Source organism: Triplophysa rosa, linkage group LG1 (assembly GCF_024868665.1).
Source record: "Triplophysa rosa linkage group LG1, Trosa_1v2, whole genome shotgun sequence".
Lineage (NCBI taxonomy): Eukaryota > Metazoa > Chordata > Actinopteri > Cypriniformes > Nemacheilidae > Triplophysa > Triplophysa rosa.
In genome coordinates, this window is record NC_079890.1 from 38,262,270 (window position 1) to 38,284,497 (window position 22,228).

The 22,228-nt window shown below is 39.7% G+C and overlaps 1 protein-coding gene across 1 annotated transcript in view; it reads left to right on the top strand.

Moving 5' to 3' along the window:
- The window catches only part of mrc1a (mannose receptor, C type 1a), a 46,410-nt gene extending 26,473 nt beyond the window's left edge, over positions 1 to 19,937 (top strand). Inside the window, exons 4-31 of the mRNA XM_057349249.1 lie at positions 1,309 to 1,464; positions 1,542 to 1,655; positions 1,731 to 1,871; positions 1,971 to 2,153; positions 4,074 to 4,231; positions 4,334 to 4,447; positions 4,563 to 4,678; positions 6,090 to 6,238; positions 6,325 to 6,521; positions 6,612 to 6,727; positions 6,895 to 6,976; positions 7,088 to 7,232; positions 7,698 to 7,736; positions 8,384 to 8,547; positions 10,308 to 10,372; positions 10,974 to 11,074; positions 11,366 to 11,505; positions 11,715 to 11,817; positions 12,945 to 13,135; positions 13,299 to 13,349; positions 13,805 to 13,910; positions 13,996 to 14,228; positions 14,296 to 14,461; positions 16,058 to 16,210; positions 16,392 to 16,508; positions 18,699 to 18,860; positions 18,951 to 18,983; positions 19,063 to 19,937. Of these exons, the coding sequence (XP_057205232.1) occupies positions 1,309 to 1,464; positions 1,542 to 1,655; positions 1,731 to 1,871; positions 1,971 to 2,153; positions 4,074 to 4,231; positions 4,334 to 4,447; positions 4,563 to 4,678; positions 6,090 to 6,238; positions 6,325 to 6,521; positions 6,612 to 6,727; positions 6,895 to 6,976; positions 7,088 to 7,232; positions 7,698 to 7,736; positions 8,384 to 8,547; positions 10,308 to 10,372; positions 10,974 to 11,074; positions 11,366 to 11,505; positions 11,715 to 11,817; positions 12,945 to 13,135; positions 13,299 to 13,349; positions 13,805 to 13,910; positions 13,996 to 14,228; positions 14,296 to 14,461; positions 16,058 to 16,210; positions 16,392 to 16,508; positions 18,699 to 18,860; positions 18,951 to 18,983; positions 19,063 to 19,301 (3,734 nt within the window). The 3' untranslated portion in view covers positions 19,302 to 19,937. The remainder of the gene's footprint in view (positions 1 to 1,308; positions 1,465 to 1,541; positions 1,656 to 1,730; positions 1,872 to 1,970; positions 2,154 to 4,073; positions 4,232 to 4,333; positions 4,448 to 4,562; positions 4,679 to 6,089; positions 6,239 to 6,324; positions 6,522 to 6,611; positions 6,728 to 6,894; positions 6,977 to 7,087; positions 7,233 to 7,697; positions 7,737 to 8,383; positions 8,548 to 10,307; positions 10,373 to 10,973; positions 11,075 to 11,365; positions 11,506 to 11,714; positions 11,818 to 12,944; positions 13,136 to 13,298; positions 13,350 to 13,804; positions 13,911 to 13,995; positions 14,229 to 14,295; positions 14,462 to 16,057; positions 16,211 to 16,391; positions 16,509 to 18,698; positions 18,861 to 18,950; positions 18,984 to 19,062) is intronic.
- The last annotated feature ends 2,291 nt before the right edge of the window (positions 19,938 to 22,228 follow it).

Genomic DNA, 22,228 nt, shown 5'->3' on the forward strand with positions numbered 1-22,228 from the left:
ATTGAGACGTCATTTCTTTATCTTCCTTCCTCTCTCTCTCTCTCTCTCTCTCTCTCTCTCTCTCTCTCTCTCTCTCTCTCAGCACTTTTTCCTTTTATTTCCCTCTTCCTGTTGCTTTGCCTGTACAAGAGTAATAAAACGCAAGCAGACCTGTTGGACACTGACCTGCTGACACACACATCCTATCACACACACATTCACGGGCACAAACATCTTTCAGAGAATTAACTTGACCAAGCAAGAAAGCAGTTTCCCTTCTCCGTGTTCCTGGAATACTACGATAGCCATCCTGTTGTGTTGTGTTAAACACACAAAGATACTTTTTTTAGCTAATAATTAAAGTTATTCGCAGGCAGAACTCGTCGCCTTAGAATTGTAAGGTTCTATCTGACATTTTGGTCAAAACTGAGTTATTCACATATTCTTATTCTGTGACAACTTATTTACATTATGCCATGTTTGTTTTTTTAGTGTGTGCATTTTGGGACTTTTTTAAAGAAAACAAAAAGGTTCCATCTACAAAATCGAATTATAATTTGGTGCTATAAGGTTCTATCTGCAAGAGCCAATCAGCACTTTGAATGCACGCAAGAGGACCTATTAAGATCAGCTTTCTTTGTCATGTGACCAGACTCCTCAGTGACGGGAATATCTGAGGAAGCAATGTTTAAAATAAACCTCAAGGTTGACTGTTTTATCGATACTCTTGTCAACGAGAGCAGCTCAAACGACAGTATTTTTTCTGTTTTGTTTTAGGTTTTGTTGAGGAGACACATTTTTTAAATATTTATAGACACAACACTAGCCAGCAGCGCTAGCTTCCCAATACCTGTGTTTACATAGACTCTCATAATGCAGTTAATGCCAAATAGTCAACAACGTCAAGAGCCTTAATTACAACAATAAACATTATTATGTTTTTTCAACCATACTCATCTCTAAAAAGTCATTTGATCCATCCACCCTTCTGTGGATAAAACATCCGTACAACAATTAGCATGGCCTTTTATGCTTAACTTGAACAAGAAAATAGCATCCTAAAATATGAAATAAGTGTCATAAAAACCATGTAAATGTACCTTTTTTACACATTATTATACACTAATTTCATGTTTTAACAAAATATCTCAGAACTACTCAGACCGCAGATAGAACCTTATAATTCCAAGGCGACGAACTGTCCTTTGGGTCTTCAGAGTACTTAGTTTCATCATTACTTCATACTAAGTTAATAAATAAAGAAAATATTCAGTCGGCTGTAAGTTCCAGTTAAATGTCTGTTTAAATGTTGTTCTGTATGTGTTTCAGGCGTGTCAGGGTGGGACAGTGATCCAGTAAGTGGTGTTTTGTATCAGAGGAACACACAGTCAGTATTGACGTGGCATCAAGCTCGAACCAGCTGCCGACAGCAAGATGCAGATCTTCTCAGTATATCAGAACTCCACGAGCAGTCTTATATAGCAGGTACATTCACATCTTCTGCATTTTACAGACACACAGATTCTACTATCAAGCTTAACTAAAAACATATGATATTTCAGGTTTGACAGATCACATGGGTTCTGTTCTATGGATCGGACTGAACAGTCTTGACTTTGAGAGCGGCTGGCAATGGAGTAATGGAAACCCATTCAGATATCTCAACTGGGCTCCTGGTACGTCACGTGTATCTAGAAAAAGCAGCTGAATGGCGTGTAGATGATGTCAATGTTGGTATTGTTTGACTGTAGGTCACCCGTCTCTGGAGCCGGGTCTGAACTGTGCTGCATTAAACGCTGCTAAAGCCTCAAAGTGGGAAAGTTTGTCCTGCAGTAAGAAGTTGGGCTACATCTGCCGCAAGGGCAATTCAACAGAGATCACACCTTCAACAGGTACAACACGCACACGCACACACACACACACACACACACGCACACACGCCAGTGTCAGTGTTATGTGTTTATCTCTCTGTGTGTGTGTGTGTGTGTCAGGTAAAGATCAGCCGAACTTCTGTCCAGCGGCGTGGGTGCCGTACGCCGGTCACTGTTATTATCTGCAGCGCTCTCAGAAGATGTGGAGCGACGCTTTGGCAGCGTGTCATAAAGAAGGATCAGATCTGGCCAGCATACACAACATAGAGGAGCACAGTTTCATCATATCTCAGAGTGGATACTGTACGTCTGCTTCACAAACACACACATCTATATTCTGTCAACTGCTGGAAAACTAATAGTAGTCTAATAACAATTAAATCAAAGACCTTAAAATAATTTATCCACCACCTTCTTCTCCAAGGTTTTAATTCAATAAGCACATTTAATTGAGCAATAAACCATTCAATTTGAAGTAAAACAATAGTGGCCACCAATGTCCCACTTTCACTACAGTATTTTAGCTTAACCATACGTAACATTTGTAGTAAGACTATGGTAATCAATCCACCAAAAACATGATTTCTACATTCTAGTAGTCAACTGTTTTGTATACTTTTACTGCACAGCTAAAGCAGCAGGTATACTTGACTTTCCGCGTCCGTGTCCGTCTCGCGCACAAACGCGTCCGCACAGCTTCTTGAGCATACTCATCACGGATTAAGAGTGGACGTCCGAGTTCAACACATGCGCAGTACAAATGAGTATGTGTGCTCTACCAGACCATCAGAGGGCAGCGCTGAGTCGCGTCATTCACAGACCCACTGCACATTAATGATAGAGGAAGTCATTCGCCATTGCAAACAATCCTAGCAAGACAACAAAGAACAACAACCAATCACTATGGAGTAGGATATGCTTCTTATCTTACTGTTCTTGGTTTCAGCGTGTTGGTTTGTATCGTTCTTTTTCGAAAACGGCACACTTTCTGTGTGTGTATTGACCCCTAGTGGACTGGTGCACTTCTCTCGCACATGTGCTGTTGTACGTGTCACGTCCGTGCGGTCTCAAAACATGGGCTGCACGTGGACGGGCTGTGTGGACGACCATGGACCCTCCTGATGACGAAAATGTTGTCATGCGGGTTGCGCGGACGGCCGGAGCATACCATGCTGTGCACGCGGCACACGCAAGTGACTGGGTTAACATTGTATAAGTTCATGTTCAGTCACAATTTTGCAATCTGTTATCTGACAAGTGTACAGAAAATATATCAAGAGAACAACTTACAAGAATACGTAAATACGACGCAATAAGTCGTCCGGCAATCTAATGTCGCAGCCATATATTAAACCAGAAGAGTCTGTCCCGAAGTAGCTAAACGAGAGCTGCGCCTTTTCTGGATCACATTAACCGTTACATTTCAAGACTGATTTCACTTTAGAAATGACAATTACATTTAAAGGGATACTTAACCCAAAAATGACAATTCTGTCATTATTTACTCACCTTCGACTTGTTCCAAATCTGTATGAAATTTTTTGTTCTGATGAACACGGAGAAAGATATTTGAAGGAATGCTTATAACCAGACAGATCTTGCCCCCCATTGACTCCCATAGCAGGAAATATTACTTCATCGTTTTTTGTTCTGTTGAACACAAAAGAAGACATTTTGAAGAATGAAGGACAGCAAACAGTTCTGGGGCACTTTTATACAGATTTGGAACAACTCGAAGGCGAGCAAATGATCACAGCATTTTCATTTTTGGGTGAAGTATCACTTTAAGAAACATAAATGTTACTGTGCTTTTTGTTCAGAGAATAAACATATGTTGTATGTGCTTTTATGGTATGCTTGCTTGGTTGGTGGATCCGCTGACATACTGTGTAGGCCAGTGGTCACCAACCCTGTTCCTGGAGATCGACCGTCCTGCAGACTGCATCTCCAACCCTGCTTCAGCACACCTGTCCTGTCATTATCAAGCAAACCTGAACACCTTGATTAGATAGTTCAGGTGTGTTTGATTGGGGTTAGAGCTGAAATCTTCAGGACGGTCGATCTCCAGGAGCAGGGTTGGTGACCACTGGTGTAGGCCAATGTTTATGGTTTCAGGGGATGCGAATGAAGCAATTACTGAGAATTTTATCACTTATTAAATAGTTGTTTGTTGCATCACTATTGTCATTCTCAGTTTGTCTTAAATTTGTATGTGTTGTGTAGTGTCCAGTGATGAGCTGTGGATTGGTCTTAATGATCAGAAGATTCAGAATCTGTTTGAGTGGTCAGATAGAAAACACGTCACCTTCACCAGATGGATTGTCGGAGAACCTTCACACATCACCAATCGCGTGGAGGATTGTGTGCTTATGAAGGGAAAGGTGGGGACTCTTTATCTCTTACCTTGTGGTTGTGTTATGGTCATTATAACATTTGACACGGTGATGTTTGTGAGTTTGTTCTGGTGGTTTTGTGTGTATTAGGAGGGAAAGTGGGCAGATGAAGCGTGTGAAACAGCTCATGGTTACATCTGTAAGAAGAAAGCTTCCATTAAGCCTGAAGGATCCACACACATGATCAGTCCTGGATGTCCTGCTGTGAGTCTAGAAAATAACACGTGAATTACCACCAACCTGCTTTTCATTTGATTTATTGTTTTAAAGAGAGATGTATTGAAGGGACGGTTTGGTGACCGTGTGAATGTCTCCACAGGGTTGGTTCAGGTTTGGCTATTACTGTTATAATGTTGCCATGGAAACCAAAACTTTTACTGATGCCAAACTGACATGTGAGCAGAGCGCAGCGAGTCTGGTTGATGTTGCCAGCAGGTGATGTACATGATGTTTACCAACCTTTGACATCAGGTCATGTTTTAGGTGTGATGAACTGGCCTTGTTTATTGTTTTATACTGTTGTATGAGGTCTACTTATGACGTTCGCGTGGTTTTTACATTAAAAAAAGTCAAAATCAATAAGTAATAGGCTATTTTCTAACCGGGTTTTGAGGCCAGCTCGACAAACGCTCGGTTTTAATGGGCGTGCCGCATTGAAGACTTGGAAGTAAACACCCACTGCTATGATTGTGAAAGTGACCTATTAGTCAGATATGGTGACCCATACCCGAAATGTGACCTCTGCATTTAACCCATCCAGAGAGTAGTGAACACACGTACACCCGGAGCAGTGGGCAGCTATCACTGCAGCGCCCGGGGAGCAAGTAGGGGTAAGGTGCCTTGCTCAAGCACCTCAGTCGTTACCCGCCGGCCCTGGGAATCCAACCGGAACAAAGAACAAAGAAATTTATTCAGATTTGGTATAAACCGACAAACTGACTACAAATGACTAGAGGTCCCCAGGTAACACTAATCCCGTGCGAATAGTGCTCAGGGCATATCAAGCGATCTCTAACAAAGCAATAGTGACGCATAGTACAAATATGTTTTACTCACATAAGATTGCTGCGCTATTCCTGTCGGATCCAATATTGGCGGCACAGTACTGCTTTTTAATTTTAGTCACTCCGCAAATCCAGCGTTGACCTGTGCCTTGTTCACAAAGGAATCCGCGGTAATGTTTTACCCACGTGAGCTGGAACGTATTTTTCGATCTTCGTGGCCTAATGGTTAGAGAGTCGGACTCGTGACCAGAAGGTTGCCGGTTCGATTCCCAGGGCCGGCGGGTAATGACTGAGGTGCCCTTGAGCAAGGCACCTTACCCCTACTTGCTCCCCGGGCGCTGCAGTGATAGCTGCCCACTGCTCCGGGTGTACGTGTGTTCACCACTTGCTGTGAGTGTGTTCACTACTCACTGGATGGGTTAAAAGCAGAGGTGACATTTTGGGTATGGGTCACCATATCTGACTAATAGGTCACTTTCACTTCACTTTCACTTAACGGCATGTTTATTGCTTGCTCGCTCTTTTTGTGTTACTTCAGTACTGTCATGCGCGAACCAGTGGGCGGGGCTCGAGAAGTAGTCGTTGATATTCTTCTGTTGAGGCGGTGTTCAACCTGTCATAGATAGGTGCATTCCAGAACCTGGCGTTTACTGGGCCTGGTGTCAATAACAGTTGTAATTTCTGTAACAAGGGCGTTTTCAGTTCTGACACATACAGGATGTTCGCTGAAATACGATTACCTCTTATATAACAAAAGCTCGGGTTCAAATTGATGTCTTAATGACTCCTTTAATGACTAAATGACAGTGAGAATGAAACAGTGCTGTATGTTTGCTCGTCAGGTATGAGAATGCGTTTCTCATCAGTCTGGTTGGTCTTCGGCCTGAGAAATATTTCTGGATCGGTCTGTCTAACACTCAGCAGTTGGAGCTCTTCCAGAGGAGTGATGGTGTTAAAGTCAAGTTTACACACTTTAATGTCGGCATGCCAGGTGTGTTGAGGAGTTTCGTGCAGGTGTGCAGCTTCACTCATCAATGTCACATCTCTCTTCTCATGTCTTTGTTTTCTGACGCTCAGATAGGCACCAGGGTTGTGTGGCGATGTTAACAGGATCTTCAGCAGGATTATGGGATGTTCTGGCCTGTAACACTAAACAGAAATACATCTGTAAGAAAACGGCAGAAGGAATCACTACAACCCCAGAGCCTCCAACCACACAACCTCCCAGCTGCCCAACAGACTGGATTAAGAAAGATCCACGCAACTGTGTTCGGGTAAACGCACATTATATAAGTTTAACGTTACAATGGCCTTTGTTCTGGGCAGAATTCAACACAGTCACGCTATTCATTTCTATTTTTTAGCTTTATAAACGGCAGACGGACGAAAAGAAGACTTGGTTTGAGGCTCGTGATTTCTGTCAAGCCGTCGGTGGTGATTTAGCGAGCTTCCACTCCGAAGAAGAAATGAAAGTGTTACCGTGAGTGCTTACAAATTCAAATTTTCTTAAATTGAAATGAAAGGGTGAGAAATTTACTGAACTATATTCTCATAAAACTCATATTCTGATGAGTAGTTTCCATTCTTCTTACAAAGTGATTGTACATGCGACTAAAGTTTAACGCTGTCATAAAAACCCTTTGGCAGGCATTTGAGCACTGACCCGGCATGGATCGGCTTCACTTCACTGGACAGTAATTCTGGTTTTGTGTGGTCAGATCAAACTCCTGTAAGTGATTTCTTACGACTCTCTTTCTATCTGATTGTTTTTCCTCCTAATTTTGATCTGGATTGTTCACACGCTCGTCTGTCTGTGCTTGTGTGTTTGTATTTATTTTAGTCCGATTATGAAAACTGGGGCTTCGGAGAACCAAACAACCACAATGATCAGGAACACTGTGCAGAATCCGCCTCTTATTTTGGACGCAGGTGGAATGATCGAGATTGTGAATCTTATAACGACTGGATCTGTCAGATTCCAATAGGTACACATGCCGAAACATTCAGCATTTACTGCAGTGGTTCCCAAAGGGAGGGGCACAGAGTTATTCAAATGGGTCGCGGAAAAGCTGAGGTGTGGTGTACAGTCACGCTAACATGACATGACAAACAGCAAAAACTGACATTATCTGACTTAATGGTTGCCATGGTAAGCATCCCTGACAACTGATATTCTGTTTTCAGCCAAAGCGGCAGGACACAATACGTTTTTCATGCCAAATGAAATGTTCGCAAGCAAAATACGTTTCGTGAGAGTGTCTTTATGCAGGTGATTTCCCGGAAAAAAATGTTTGGGAACCACTGACTTACTTGAAGACGCATGCTTTTTCTCAACCGAAGACGTTGATTTAAGCAAGTTTTTCAAGTGGATGTATGAAGTGAGATCGATCACGTATCATTTATAAACCTAAGAAAGTAATATTTGTGTTTTGTTTCTGTTCTTTTAACAGGAATCACTCCCAAATCTCCACCGACCACAGTAATTCAAGGTAAAGAGCACTAGAGATTCTCACACAATCCATCAGTTCATAAGTAAGGGATAATGTACAGGCGGCTGGTTGTTATTGCAGAAATAAGCCCCGACAATGTGATCAGTGATACGGTCTTGTATCACACTGAAGGGGCTGCTTGTACATTATCCCACTTATTACACGGCTACTTGCCACATGAGAAAAAACTGGACATGAAATGTGAATTTGAAATATTTGATTAGCTCATTTTTACCGAATGCAGACCTTCCGCGAGGAAAAGGCAATTTGGTTTAATCATTTGTAAATATAATGTCATATATGTTGTTATTAAAATACATACTGTATTTATATTTAATTTGTCCAAAAAACCTGTAAAAATGATTTGCTGCATCCGGGTTACCGTGTGTTATTAGTTTTGAGAGGTTGTTATCTGGGAATAACGAACCTGCAAATGTCACGACTGGCCAATCAGAATCAAGCATTACAAGGAGCCATGTAATAAACATAAATAAAAAGCATTTATACAGCTCATGATATGTACATCTGTTTATCATGATCAAACTATGCAGTAATGAATCATAGCCCATGATTCAGAATGGGTTTTCCGCTGTAAATCACACGACCTGGATAAAGACAAATGTTCTGTTGTTTTTATTTGTCAATAGAATACAACAAGACTTCTGATGGCTGGATCGTGTTCAATGGCAGTCAGTATTTTATTAATAATGATCAGCTTCCTATGGAAGAAGCTCGAGTGTTCTGTAAGAAGAATCACGCTGATCTTGCCGTCATGACTGGTGAAACCGAGAGGAAGTTTTTATGGAAGCAGGTAAATGACTGTCAATGGTTTCAACGTTTTCCACTTTGTCTGAAAGTAGCCTACGATGCCACAGGAATGAAAAACCTGTTTTATATTAATGTAATATCGCTCTCGTAGTCATGTGATAGTGCTCTATATCAGTATGGTGGTGATTAGGCCAGAGGCACGAGGCCACAGGCAGCGCACAGGAGACAATCACAGCCGCTAATATAGAGCCCTATCATAAATAATGTGATAGAAATGTATTGCGATGTCAATCAACGATGATAATGACCATTTTATCTCCTTAAAACGAACTATGACAAGATGAAAAAATACAATTAAACCAGGAAAACAGGTCAAACGGATCAAATAGCATTAAAGAGAGTTAGAAAATAGGACTAATATGTCCAGAAACCACTTCAAAGCGACAATCAAGACATTAACCAATGACTTTAACCCTCAAACAACACATTTTGTGCAAAAAGTGCCCACTATAATTAATCGGATTCAAAAGAGCTGAGTAGGCATTTTCCACTCCTTCATTAACTTCGTTCACACGGCACGGCTGCCCAAAATGCGCCATTCATTGATACATACAACAGAAGAAAAAAAGAACAGCAGCAACAATAATGCGCTTATCTTTGAGAGTTGCCTCAACATCTGACAGAACTACAGTACGTCTTTCTTGAAGTATATATTGCAGAACATATAATGCAAAATTTAGCAAGTCCATTAGCTGTCAAGGGCGAGTATGATGAACAGAAGTAACGTTAGTAGAATCCCATATTCAGTTAGATTTTAATCATTCAACTGCTGTGAATTCAGTTATTTACAAAGTCTTCGAGTAGTCTGTCACTCACCACATGTGTAATCCACGTTGTGAGATTTGAGTTACTCTCCCTACCGTGCAACATATATTTGGGCCACTTTGGCATTGCGATCGCTTCAATATACAAAATCTGGTCCTTTATCGCGCCAAAACCCCGTCACTCACGAGCCATCGCATGATCTCAACTGTAGATTGATTGACAGGTGGTCTCCCTATCACAGACCTGATTGAATAATGTGTTTATGACTGCACTACACATTATTTTCAAACTTTTTGAAATAACTTGACTAATCAAAAGCAAAGAAAAGGCAAGCTGCTTGGGCGGGTTTTCAATTTCATAAGCAGCCCAACCTTTTGTTGTTGTCACGTGTTAGTGTAGCAGATATAATGTTTGAGTTCATACATCAATAAATATGTTTTCATAATCATATACAGTCAGCTTGATATTGAATGTTAACGGACCGGCTCACACCGTTCCAATATGGCGGACGACCTACGTGAAACATGAGAGGGTATGGACGTGTCGTCACTTTACCATGTGAACACCACGTGAGCATGCCGGAGCGTGCCCTCCGGAGTGGTAAAACACTCAGCAAAATGACTGCTTACAATATCAGGAAACTCAATGCCGCGCAACATTTCAGTGTCCAGGAACACCTGATTCCTATGTAAGTCGTAGAGACATCGTAAGGAGCACGTCGAGTCCAGCCTCCCCCTTGTTCAAGTGGGAAAGTGACGTCAATGCCCTCTATATGCTATTGCGGTATCTAGTTATTTATATCTATGTCAGAAAGCCTCCGGTTTAGCTTAGGGTCCGAACGGTTCCCGTGGTGATACTGGTGGAATATCGCATGGCTCTCAGCCAATCATATTCTAGAATCAGAAAGAACTGTTGTATAATGAAGTGTTATAAAAAACTTTACGATTTACGACCAGACTGGTTGTTTTTGTTCTGCAGATATCTAGAGGATCAGAAGCTCAGTACTACATCGGCATGATTGTAGAGTTGGACAAATCATTTAGGTGAGTATGAAAGACTTGTGTGCAAGATGGATGCTAAACTGGGACAAAATAAGTGTACAATACACTGTAAAAATACGACACTGTCAAAAAAAGTCACAAAATGTATGCATTTTGGGGCGGTTCCCCAGACAGGGTTTAACCCTAGTCCCAGACTAACTTAAATGTTAGAGGTGTCTTGATCGAAAACAACGTATACTGACATGTCTTAAAATATGTCAGTGCGATTGTTTTGTCTCAACATGCACACAGTAATGTTTTTTTGTAAAGTGTGCGTTAAAAAAAACTCAAATATCCTAATTTAACTAAGGCCTATTCCTGTCTTTAGATAATCCCTGTCCGGGAAACCACCCCTATATGTATACTTTCCTATTCTTAAACATGTATTTCATTGAATCATATATATGTTAGTTAAGTGTTAATATAAATCTGCATTGTACCTTATAAATGATGAATCTAATTTCATCACAAGTGGCTGCTTCATAGACTGTTGACAATACTTATATAGTGATGGTTCACATTGTCGTACAAACACAAAACACTTATATAAATCATTCTGCAATTAAATTACTCAAATGTAAAAAATGTTGTTGTCTGTTTGTAGTTGGGTGGACGGTTCACCTGTTGTTTACACTGCATGGGATCACAATGAACCAAATTTTGCCAACAATGACGAGAACTGTGTGACCATTTACAAAAGCATGGGTAAGAACTTCTCCTCGAGCTCTTCGTGTATGATGTCAGTGTGAACAACAACATCCCCTAATGTTTCTTTTCAAATTTCCAAACGTGTATGTAGAAATTCATAACAAACCAAGGTTAACCTATTTTGTTTAATCACTCAATGTATCAATCAATCAATCAATCAATCAATCAATCAATCAATCAATCAATCAATCAATCAATCAATCAATCAATCAATCAATCAATTTGTCTAGTCTAATCTCTGTTTTCATGTTGTATATCAACTGCATGTCATTTAATCTTATTTTGTAGGATTCTGGAATGATATCAACTGCGGCCTGTCATTGTCCTCTATCTGTAAAAGAAGTTCAGATTTTGTCAACACCACCATGTCTCCGTCTACTGTAGCGGCGGGCGGCTGTGCTCCGGAATGGACGCGCTTCCGTGGAAAAGTGAGAATCATGACAGTTAACACTGCTTTACACTAGAAATCATGCGACATGCGACATGCGAACGGTATTTCAGCTGGGCCTGATTTTTGTTACCAACAATTAAATAATTAATCTCTAAATTTGCCGAACATATTAAACAGATGGTATTTTCCGTGAAAGTGAAGACCAGGCTACATACTTTAATTCTGAGCATTTGTGTTTCCAAACAGTGTTATAAGTTTTTTGATAATACGATGACGTGGCATAACGCGCGAGATCACTGCATTTCACATGGAGGTAATCTGGTGTCCATTCAGAGTCACACGGAGCAATGTGAGTATTATATCTCTTATCTGTTCTTCACACGTAACCTCCTTTAAACCTGAAATCATGTTTAAAGTCCGTGTAAAGAGAATTCTGAGAATTGCAGACTACATCTAAATCAACGTCACCACCACCAAGCCTCTGACAACTCTTTCAAACTTTATTAAAAATGTGTTCCCTGGTCAGTAATTACTCTGTGAATGAATCCGCATCTACGTTTTAAGAGATCTGTGCCAATGTTGCATTATTTGTGAGCTTTATATGCGCAATGACGTCTAACGTCCCCGCCAAAGGAAGTAGTCGCTTTTAGCTACTTGTTAGCAACCGCCGTTTTTAAGATACAATAAGGCTTTAAAAAATCACAAGCGGGTTATAATTGGTGCGTTTTATGTCATAGAATAAAACGTGAAAATATTTAGAGGTTTTGTTTACCACAGACCTTATTTCAGGCGATTTACCAAAAACCCATTCAAAAAACCCATAGACTTTGGGGCGATGGAACCGGAGGTCCTAAAATGCTAACTCGCTTCCGGCATTTGCATACAAAAATACGTCATCTCTGAGCCTCCCTATGGACGGAGGGGACTATCGCAAACAGTTAACGGAAGGAGGGGGATGCATGACGCGCTTCAGTAATTTTCTACTGATGAATATCGCTCGTGTGTTCAAATTCAAATTGTCCCGTAAAAACTTTTCACATGTACTGAGGACTCAAGTTGAGAGATGCAAGTGGGCGTGGCTTCAGCACCGACAGCGGACACGACTCCAGCGTTTGAGAGCAGAGTACTGCTCATTTTTTCGAGATTTCGTCAACTTATTTTATCATTAAAATGTGGTTGATTTGGTTAATAACACATTTTAATTAGTGTGACACACTCAAAACACATATAATATGGGTTTACTTGGAATTTAAGATAAGAAATTAAACTTTATGATATCATTGTGTCTGTGCTGTGTTTTTTAGCACTCGATTACTAACATGTACAAGACTAGATTGCATTTTGGCACTAAAAAAGAACATTTTAAATATGTGAGGCAGCACAGACAGCAACTGCTTTAACTGGATTGCCAGTGATTGGTAAATATAATGCCAAAATGCCCCAGTTGTTGAATGAATCCTTGAATCTTTCCTGTAGCGTTTCTCACAACTCTGATGCTCAGTTCTGCTGATGACGTGTGGACCGGATTGAATGACGTCAATTGGGAGATGCACTTTATGTGGACTGATGGAAGAAGCGTCAGATACACAAACTGGATGAAAGGTCATCCCGCGTCATGGCCCCAGTCAAGACATTACAAAAGGGAAACAAGTCTGCAAGACGTTAATGTAAAGCAATCATCAAAGCTTCACGCTAGTTTTGCATGTAGTTGCGTGAATTTCAGTTTTTGTGTAATGTGTGCCATCAAAGCAACAGGAAATATAAGCATCAGTGTATTTTCTTCAGAACGGTAGCACTATTGATCATCTGTGCTGGTTTTCTCTGTTTTAGGTCGCCACTTGGGAGAGATTTATTGAACGTTCGTATATGTTTGAAGAACGGGTAGGTTTTTCGCTCAACATGCTTCATCAAATAGCGCAACAAAATAAGGGGTCAAGTACTAAGGGTTTACACGGCCGTACCGCATCTAACGTTTTTTGAAATATAAAAATCAGGGGCCTATTTCATAAACTTAGCCGCTAAGTTAAGACTGCGTCTTAACAACTAGTCTCACTGACTGGCAATTATTTAAGACCAATCAGTCTTACTTTTCAGATTTCAATTAGTCCAATCTTCCTTTTTATGTAACTGACTTTAAGAAGTTATTACCAGTCTTAAAGAAAAAAATTGGATGACTAACTTGTAAGACTAATCTAAGTAGTTTACGCAACCGGCCCCAGGAGGCAACACACACAACTGTACTGGGTCATTCTGTTCTCACTAGACCTCTAGTGCTGTTAATAGTTCAAATCTTACTACTCCTTATTTACTCCTACTCTTAACTCTTTCCCATGTAGGTGTATGACTGTGTTGTCATGGCTAGAAGTCCAGAGAAGTTGACCGGTATGTGGAAAGTTGAAGTGTGTAAAGATGAGAGAGGTTTCATCTGCAAGAGGAACACGGGTGAATAGAAAACTCAATACAATCACACTTGATCACACATGAATGAGCTGTGTTGGATGTGTGAGTGTGTTTGTGTGTGTCGTAGACTCTCAGCTGGCTGCTCCCGTGACCACAGCAGTGTCACAGAGATTCTTCAGTCTGGGCAACGATTCCTACAAGGTGCAGCAGGTGAAGATGAGCTGGGATGAAGCCAGAAGAGAGTGTAAAGCCGATGATGCTGATCTTGCTAGTGTGCTGGACTCCATCAGTCAGGCGTACAGCAGCCTCAGAGTCGACACCATCAGAGAACCTTTGTGGATCGGCCTCAACAGCAACCTGGTACCAAATTCATCTTATCATCTGGATGTATCGGAGGATTTGGATGTATTAAATCTGTTTGCTCCAGACAGGTGGACGGTATCGCTGGGTGGATAACTGGCTTCTAAGCTACAGTAAATGGGCCGCAGGAGAACCCAGAAACAATTTAGCTTGTGTTTATATCGACACGGATGGCGACTGGAAAACTGCAGCGTGCAACAACACATATTATTCCCTCTGCAAACGATCCAAAGGTATTTCATTCTTATTATCATCTAAATGATCTATTAGACCTCTGATTGGTGGTTCTGTTGAGGAGCCTTTGAGGATTATGATATGAATTATATGTGATTCAGTTATCGCTGAATTCTTTCACATTAAAACAGATCTGTTCACAAGAGTCATTAGTTATAGTTTGTGAGTCGTACTGGTTACGGGGTGTGTTGCCACTGACGTCAGGCACTAGACTCGCTGTATGTTTTGCCATGGGCCTAGCGCAGCATCTACACTAAATTAAATATTCTCAATCCATTTGATGTTTTCGTTTTCTAAACGTTAAAGTGTACGGCGAGTTTGAACGTGCTGCGTTGCTGTCAGAGAATGTTTTACACACAGCTCTTATTGTGTTGATGACGACATAGCGCCACCCTAGCGGTGTGATGACGCAACTGCAGCTACAATCGACAATCCACCGAGTGCATCATCGCCGATTCAATTCAATTTGATTTAAATAGCGCTTTTCACAATGTGCATTGTTCCAAAGCAGCTTTACAGGAGAAAATAAGAAAAACTGAAACACACTAAAAAGGTAAAACACAGCACAGTCCATGATGTTTATAGAACAAGCAAGATTATTCTAGTAAATAATATCTAATAAATGCAGTCTCCCGGTGGTTTATTTAGCATATTTTTCATTAAGTGAAAGCTTGGCTGAAAAGATGTGTCTTTAATGTAGATTTAAATTGGGAGAGTGTGTCTGACCCTCGAATAGTATCGGGGAGGCTATTCCAGAGTTTAGGTGCTACGTATGAGAAAGCTCCGCCCCCTTTGGTGGATTTAGTTATTCTAGGTGTTATCAAAAGTCTGGAGTTTTGAGATCTTAGAGAGCGTGATGGGTTGTAGTGTGGTAGAAGCTCTGTTATGTAGGTAGGGGCTAAACCGTTTAAGGCTTTATAAGTCATTAAAAGAACTTTAAAGTCAATACGATACTGAATGGGTAACCAGTGAAGGGTTGATAACATTGGGGTTATGTGATCGTATTTTCTGGACCTGGTTAGAACTCTGGCAGCTGCATTCTGAACTAACTGTAGTTTGTTTATTGATGCTGCAGGACAACCACTAAGTAGTGCATTACAGTAGTCAAGTCTTGAGGTCACAAATGCATGAATAAGCTTCTCTGCATCAGCCACACATAGAATATTTCACAATTTGGCAACATTTCTAAGGAGGAAGAAGGCTGTTTTTGTGACATTTGAGATGTGATTTTTAAATGACAGGTTGCTGTCTAATATAACGCCGAGGTCTTTAACTGTATTTGTTGGAGTAACAGTGCAGCCTTCAATTTGCAGGTTATAATCAGAAATATTCTGCTCACGTGTCTTTGGTCCGATAAGTAATATTTCTGTTTTATTAGAATTTAAAAGAAGGAAATTACAATTACAAATTACAATTACTGATGTTTTTTTCTAAATAGCATAATACTATAATATACATAAGATTAATATAATATGTATATATATATAAACAGTATATATACAACGTGTATATAGATACTGTATATACAGTATTTATAGTTGACCACTCCTGTTAAAGAGAAATGTACAATACTAACCTCTCACACCACTCCACAGTTGTTGCCCCCACAGATTCCCCTCAGCTGCCGGGTAACTGCCCCGAATCAAAGAAGCGTAAAAGTTGGATCCCGTTCAGAGGACACTGCTATACATTCATGAGCTCTATAAGAGAAAGCTGGGCTCATGCCACAGTGGAATGTATGAGAATGGGTGAGACACTTTCTTCAACATTACTTTCTAGCTCTGAACACTACTTTTATTTGAAAGTTGAACCATTAAATAATTTCCTATTTATTATCTTTCTTTGCTAAGTGAGTACTTGTTTAATAATGGCTTTTTAAACAAGCACTAATATTCCGTCAGTTTCAGTATCAGTTTTCTGTGATTTCAGGTGCATCTTTAGTGAGTATTGAGGACCCAATAGAATCACAGTTTATCCGTCAGAACCTGGAGATCCTTCAAGATGAAGTCAGCTCAATCTGGATCGGAATGCACCGCAGTCATACGGGTACATATAAAAATGGCCAATTAATAAGAAATATCTTGTTTGCTTTGTTTTTTTAACGTTTTTTGGTAACGCTTTAGATTATGGGCCGCAGAGGCGTATTAAGACCTCATGGTGCCCCTGGGCAACAGCCCCAGAGGTGCCCCCCATCCACCCACCTACCCACACGCATGAATCCACTCATTAAAAGATTTATATATTAAAAGATTTCATAAGAATGAAACTCAGCAATTTACAATATACTATTTTACAAGAATTACACATGACACTTTTGTAGAATAGAACACAAAAAAACAACTCTTTTCCATTAAGTATTTTTAACAATTAGGCCTACTGTAGTTAAGGGGCACCTGCTTTCTGTTGTAACGTTACATTTCAGGTTTTGATGTAGTGAAAAAAAATCACTAACATTTTTTTAACAGGTGTAAATGTTGTGCGTGCCACAAAGTGGGGGTACAGGGACACACACACACACACACACACACACACACATATATATAGTTTGCATGTATTCACATTAGGGGGACAATGGAACAATGTACAGATCTTCAGGACATTGGGATTTTAATTCACCAAAGTGGCATTCACCAGATTACAATGTATAGCAAGGTTATTCAAATAACATGAAACGTTATTGTTACTATTTTAACTGCTATACAGCTATTCAAACGCACTTTTTAAGTACAGTATGTGTATATTCTTCTTACTAAACGATCACATAAGTACTAAGATAAAAGTGTACTCCACTAAAAAGGACACATATGAATTGATTGCTATAGTGATGACACCGTTCTTCACTTTCACTTTAAAACCCAGGTTTGGACCTTAAATAGTGGCCTTACCTCCACGTACTATTAGCATACATTATCGGCACTATAACATCTTATTTCTGACGCATGCCATGTATATATACATTTATTAATCAGTGCTAATCCCCGCATTTTTAGTCTCCGCTACGTAATGCTGCATCGATCCCGCTTACATCTGTTTGAAGATTAAAGTGTATACGAAAGACAACTCGCCTCATAACACTCACTTGTGATTGGCTGAATGTTAATTCACTCAAATCTATGAAACTAACCAGATAACATTGGCGGGAATGTTGGCGGAGGTGTGTCGAAAAAGTGCAGAGGACAGAACCATTTTTATCTGAAGTGGGGGTATTCCCGCACATGGTGCCTATTTAGCGCAGACGCGTGACTTAAGTCTTAAAAAACAAGTGCTTATGTACATTTATAAAAAAATGTTTTGTATTGTGGGTTTATTTGGTGCCCGTAAAGTCTTGGTGCCCCTGGGCACTCGCCCAATTGCCCATATGGTTAATCCGGCTCTGATGGGCCGTAATGTACCGCACAATTAAACAGAATTTACAGCGTGACTAAATGTACAGTACACATCTCTAGGTAAAGGGGAACAATATGCAAAGTTTGGGGAATAAAGAAGAAAATATTTATACTGTAAGTATTTTAAAACTAAGGGGTAACTATTTTAATATAACGTGGTATGCATGACCTGCAGTATAAACTTAGCGTGAACACACACTACGTTTTTGTAATCACAATGTACCCAGAAATAAGCTACTGTGGATATTAATTACGTACAGGGTTCTTATTTTATTATTATAGCAAACACTAAGTAAGAGGAAATTATGTGTTCAGTTTTTGCGCAAGCAAAACAACACGAATGAAGCACGCAGACTGTCAACTGTATATTTGACTGGAGTTTTGACTTTAGGTTATTATGAGTTATTGTGATGAGTTTGAATGTGTAAAATGTGCAAAATCTTTGAATCTTTGAAAAAATCGTTGATCCTTTGAGACTATAACCTAAAGTATTTCAAGAGCGGTTTGATATGGATGTTTATATGGCATGCAGTTCCCTCATAAATATTTTTTACATTTTCCTTACTCTTGCGCCTTTATTCCCCAAACTTTACATATTGTTCCCCTATATGTACTGTAGAGGTGCATTATTGTCACAATTAGTTACGCTGTAAATCCTGTTTAATTATGCGGTACAACATTGCGGGCCGTAATCTAAAGCGTTACCAGTTTTTTTAATGTATTTCAATGCTAATTTTGTGGATTCTGTTGGCCCCGGCCCCCCTGTTCAGGACCACTGATCTAAACCATATCTTAATCTATATACAGTAGAAGTGAAACAGGAACAGAATGTGATGTTTGTGTGTCACAGGTGAATGGATGTGGATTGATAGTGCGGTTGTGGATTACACAAACTGGAAACCGCGGATGCCCAATAACGCCGGTGACTGTGTGGAAGTTCAGTCAATCACTGGAATGTGGAGTAACAACAACTGTAATAATCGCAGAGCTTATATCTGCAAGACCGCTAAAGGTCCGTCAAACAAACACACAACACTATATACAGAATGCATTCATATTACATCATCTTGTATAAACATCTACATGTGTCTTTCTTTTCCAGTCATACCACCAACAGAGAAGCCGTCCGGGTCAGGTGTGTAGAACTACTGTAGATATGAATTTTACTGCATTTCCTTTTTTAGCATTTATGTAAATGTATTCTTGTATTTTAGAGCGTCACGTAGAAGAGACGTCTCACGGCTCGGCTGGCATCGCTATAGGGGTCGTGTTGATCATCATCGCTGTCGCAGGTGTTGCCGGCTTTCTGTTCTTTAAGAGAATTCCCAGACGTGTGATTGGACAGCGTGCATTTGACAACAGACTCTATAACAACTCTGATCTGTCACGACCGCCTACAACTATTGATACTAAAGGACTTGTCGCCAACATTGAACAAAATGAACACGCTTAACGCATAAACACACATATATAGCTGTAAATGTAGCCAGTTTAAAATAAAGTTTGGCAACACGTCAGCAGGTCAGTCGGTTGAGTGTTGTGTATCTGGAATGAGAATCAGAGAACCCGCCATGTGCTTATGAACTTGTATCGGTTTTGTAAAGCTTGTTTTGTATTGTAAATGGTATTTTATGTTTTATCGCTTATAACAGCTACCAATAATTGAGTTTTACTGTTTTATCTAGAACACTCCCAGTGACTGAAGATTATGGGATGGTTATAATGTTTCTCAGAAACAAGCTCGCTGTCTTTCTCTGGTGGCGTTTTAGCACTTACGTTCATTTAAAGCTTTTCTGAGTTATATGTTCAGTCGTTTATTTGTAGCAGTAAACTGACATTTTAAATGAAATACGTACAAGATTTTCAACAGAAAAGATGCAAATGTTTCATAAAAACTAGAAAAGTTTTCTGTAAAAGCGTTTTTCTAATGAGCCTCTTGGTGGGAATTGTGGTAATGTGAATTAAACAAGTGTTTGAGTAGATGGGTCTCAATGTCCAAGGTTTTTTTGTTGAGAAAGTCCAGGTAAACATTTTATTGACATTTTACAGCCAGTAAACTAATAAAAATGAGACTTTGTTTTTTAATCTCCACTGTATCTCATTACTGTGTGTTTCATTCACTGTTTTAATGGTGTTGATAATGTGCTGGTTTTGGTTCTTGTTGGCTCTTGAGTAGACCGGAGGACAGAGAGAGAAAGTGACCGATCTCCTCTTAACGCTTCAATGTCCAGAACACACTGCAGTGACCCAGAACCTCTGTCAACAGGTGCCAAACACCACAGCCCGCCCTCCTCTGACACTACAATCAATGTGATTTTAAACATAATAAACCTTAGTTTATTGAAGTCATTAATCATTACTGGTGTGCATACTGAGACAAAAGAATGGCACTGATATATTTTAGGATTTCAGTCAAGGCGGCTTAAACATTCATTTTAGTCTAGAACTAGCTTTAAGCCCTGTCTGTGAGACCGGGCCTATAAATGTTATTCGTTCATATTCTATGTTTCATGTCTTGGACAATTTAGTTTCTGTTCCTTTTTGTTTGACCAGAAATGTAGTAATTCAAGGACAGAATCATGTGGTTGTTACCAAGAAATTCTTCAGCCAAGTTTTTTATAGATTTATTTTTTTAGAAAAACTTGCTGACATATCAAAATATTTTACAGAAATTATGAAAAACTGCATTTGATTACAATTAGACCCGGAAAGTAACTTCATATGAAACATGCAAAGCTCACACAGTGTAAAATCTGCACAAATTAAAGCAACTTCAGTCAAAACCTTTGCTTAATGCCAAGACTGCTACTTTAGAACAGGGATTCGTCTTCATTCCAGGAACCACAGCAACATCAGAGCCGCTGAGAGAGAGAGTCACATCAACTCTCTTCACTTCCATGGAACAGTTTTTTCACAGAAATGGTGGTTCATGGCTGGCTCTCCTGATTTTGCAAAGTGGTTTGATTTCCTTAGCGCAACATCATGTTGACCCAGGGATGACATTTAAATCAACCAATCAGATTTCAGAAATGAGTTTACAGTTTATTATAAATTTAATCTTCCAACCAGAATTAGGTCCTTCTAGACCATTGTTTTCCACTTATCATTTCCCTCTGATTTTAGGGGTAAGTTATGGTTAGGCTTGGGGTTTGGTGTGGGTTTAGGATTTATTTATAAAAATGTTGTCCTTAGGTCAACAAAATATGTTGCCCTGAGGACATCAACCACTTTCATGGCCTCTCAGTAGTTCCCAGAAGTTACTACACTCTAAAAAATATGGTTCTTGGCTCTGTTTTACGACGTGCACTTTTGTCTTATCGCCTTAAACCTTATTGTTTATTATTCTCAGGTTAGGTAAAGTAAGTCAAATCCAGTCTAAATTATAAGTATTTCAAATACTCACAATTAGGTCGGAAGACTCCTTTGTGGTATGTTCTTGCTCAAAATCCATTATTTTTGATACACTGGTTAAGAAATAAGCAAAAATAACAGACAAGTAGTCAAATTAATTGTACTTTCTTGACATTATATAACAGCTCGTAATCATAGGGCAGGAGTCTTCAACTAAAATCGCTTGAGGTCCAGTAAACAAACCCTCCTTGCCAGTCGAGGTCCGGATAATTAAATACCTAAAATCATGAATTGATGGTTTTTGGCAGACCAAAGAAATAAACATGTCTTTTCATATCTATACAACGGCATTACAATGTCTGCAACAATATAATGAAGGAAAAAGTGCAAAATGCCCTAATCTCTAAACCTGCACTGAACATACATTCATTTCAACATGAACAACTTTAAAAGAAAACTAAAGTGTTGTTTTCTGCTGAACTGAGATGAACAAATGGCAGCATCAAGTTGAGACTGATCATCCTCTGATAACATTTCAGCTCTTCTTGTCACTACTAGATGTAACAGGTTAAAAAAGGTGCTTTCACTTGCTTTTGGTTATTATATACATATGGCCCTTTAAGTATAATAGACCTGCACTCTCTGTTCATTGGCTGGCGGCATGTTGGAAACTCTTTCCGGTTTAGTCATTAATATTAGTGGTGGGCGATACTGCAAAATTTGGTATCGATCCGATACCAAATACATATAGGGTCAGTATTGCCGATACCAATACCAATACGATACTTTTTACTTAAAAAAAATACTTTTGTGTAGGGGAGAGCAGTATGTCATTGTTTCTCAGGTGAATGAATGATCAATTCTTTAGACAATATTTTTTATTAATGTATTGAAGTCACAACGCTTCTCTTCCTCTCGGCCATCCTGATCTCTCATTCAATGTGCTATCAGCTTCGCTCACTCAGTTCGCTGCTCCTCGGCGCGTTGTGTCAGTGAGACACGTGACGACACAACAACGAATCGCAGCAG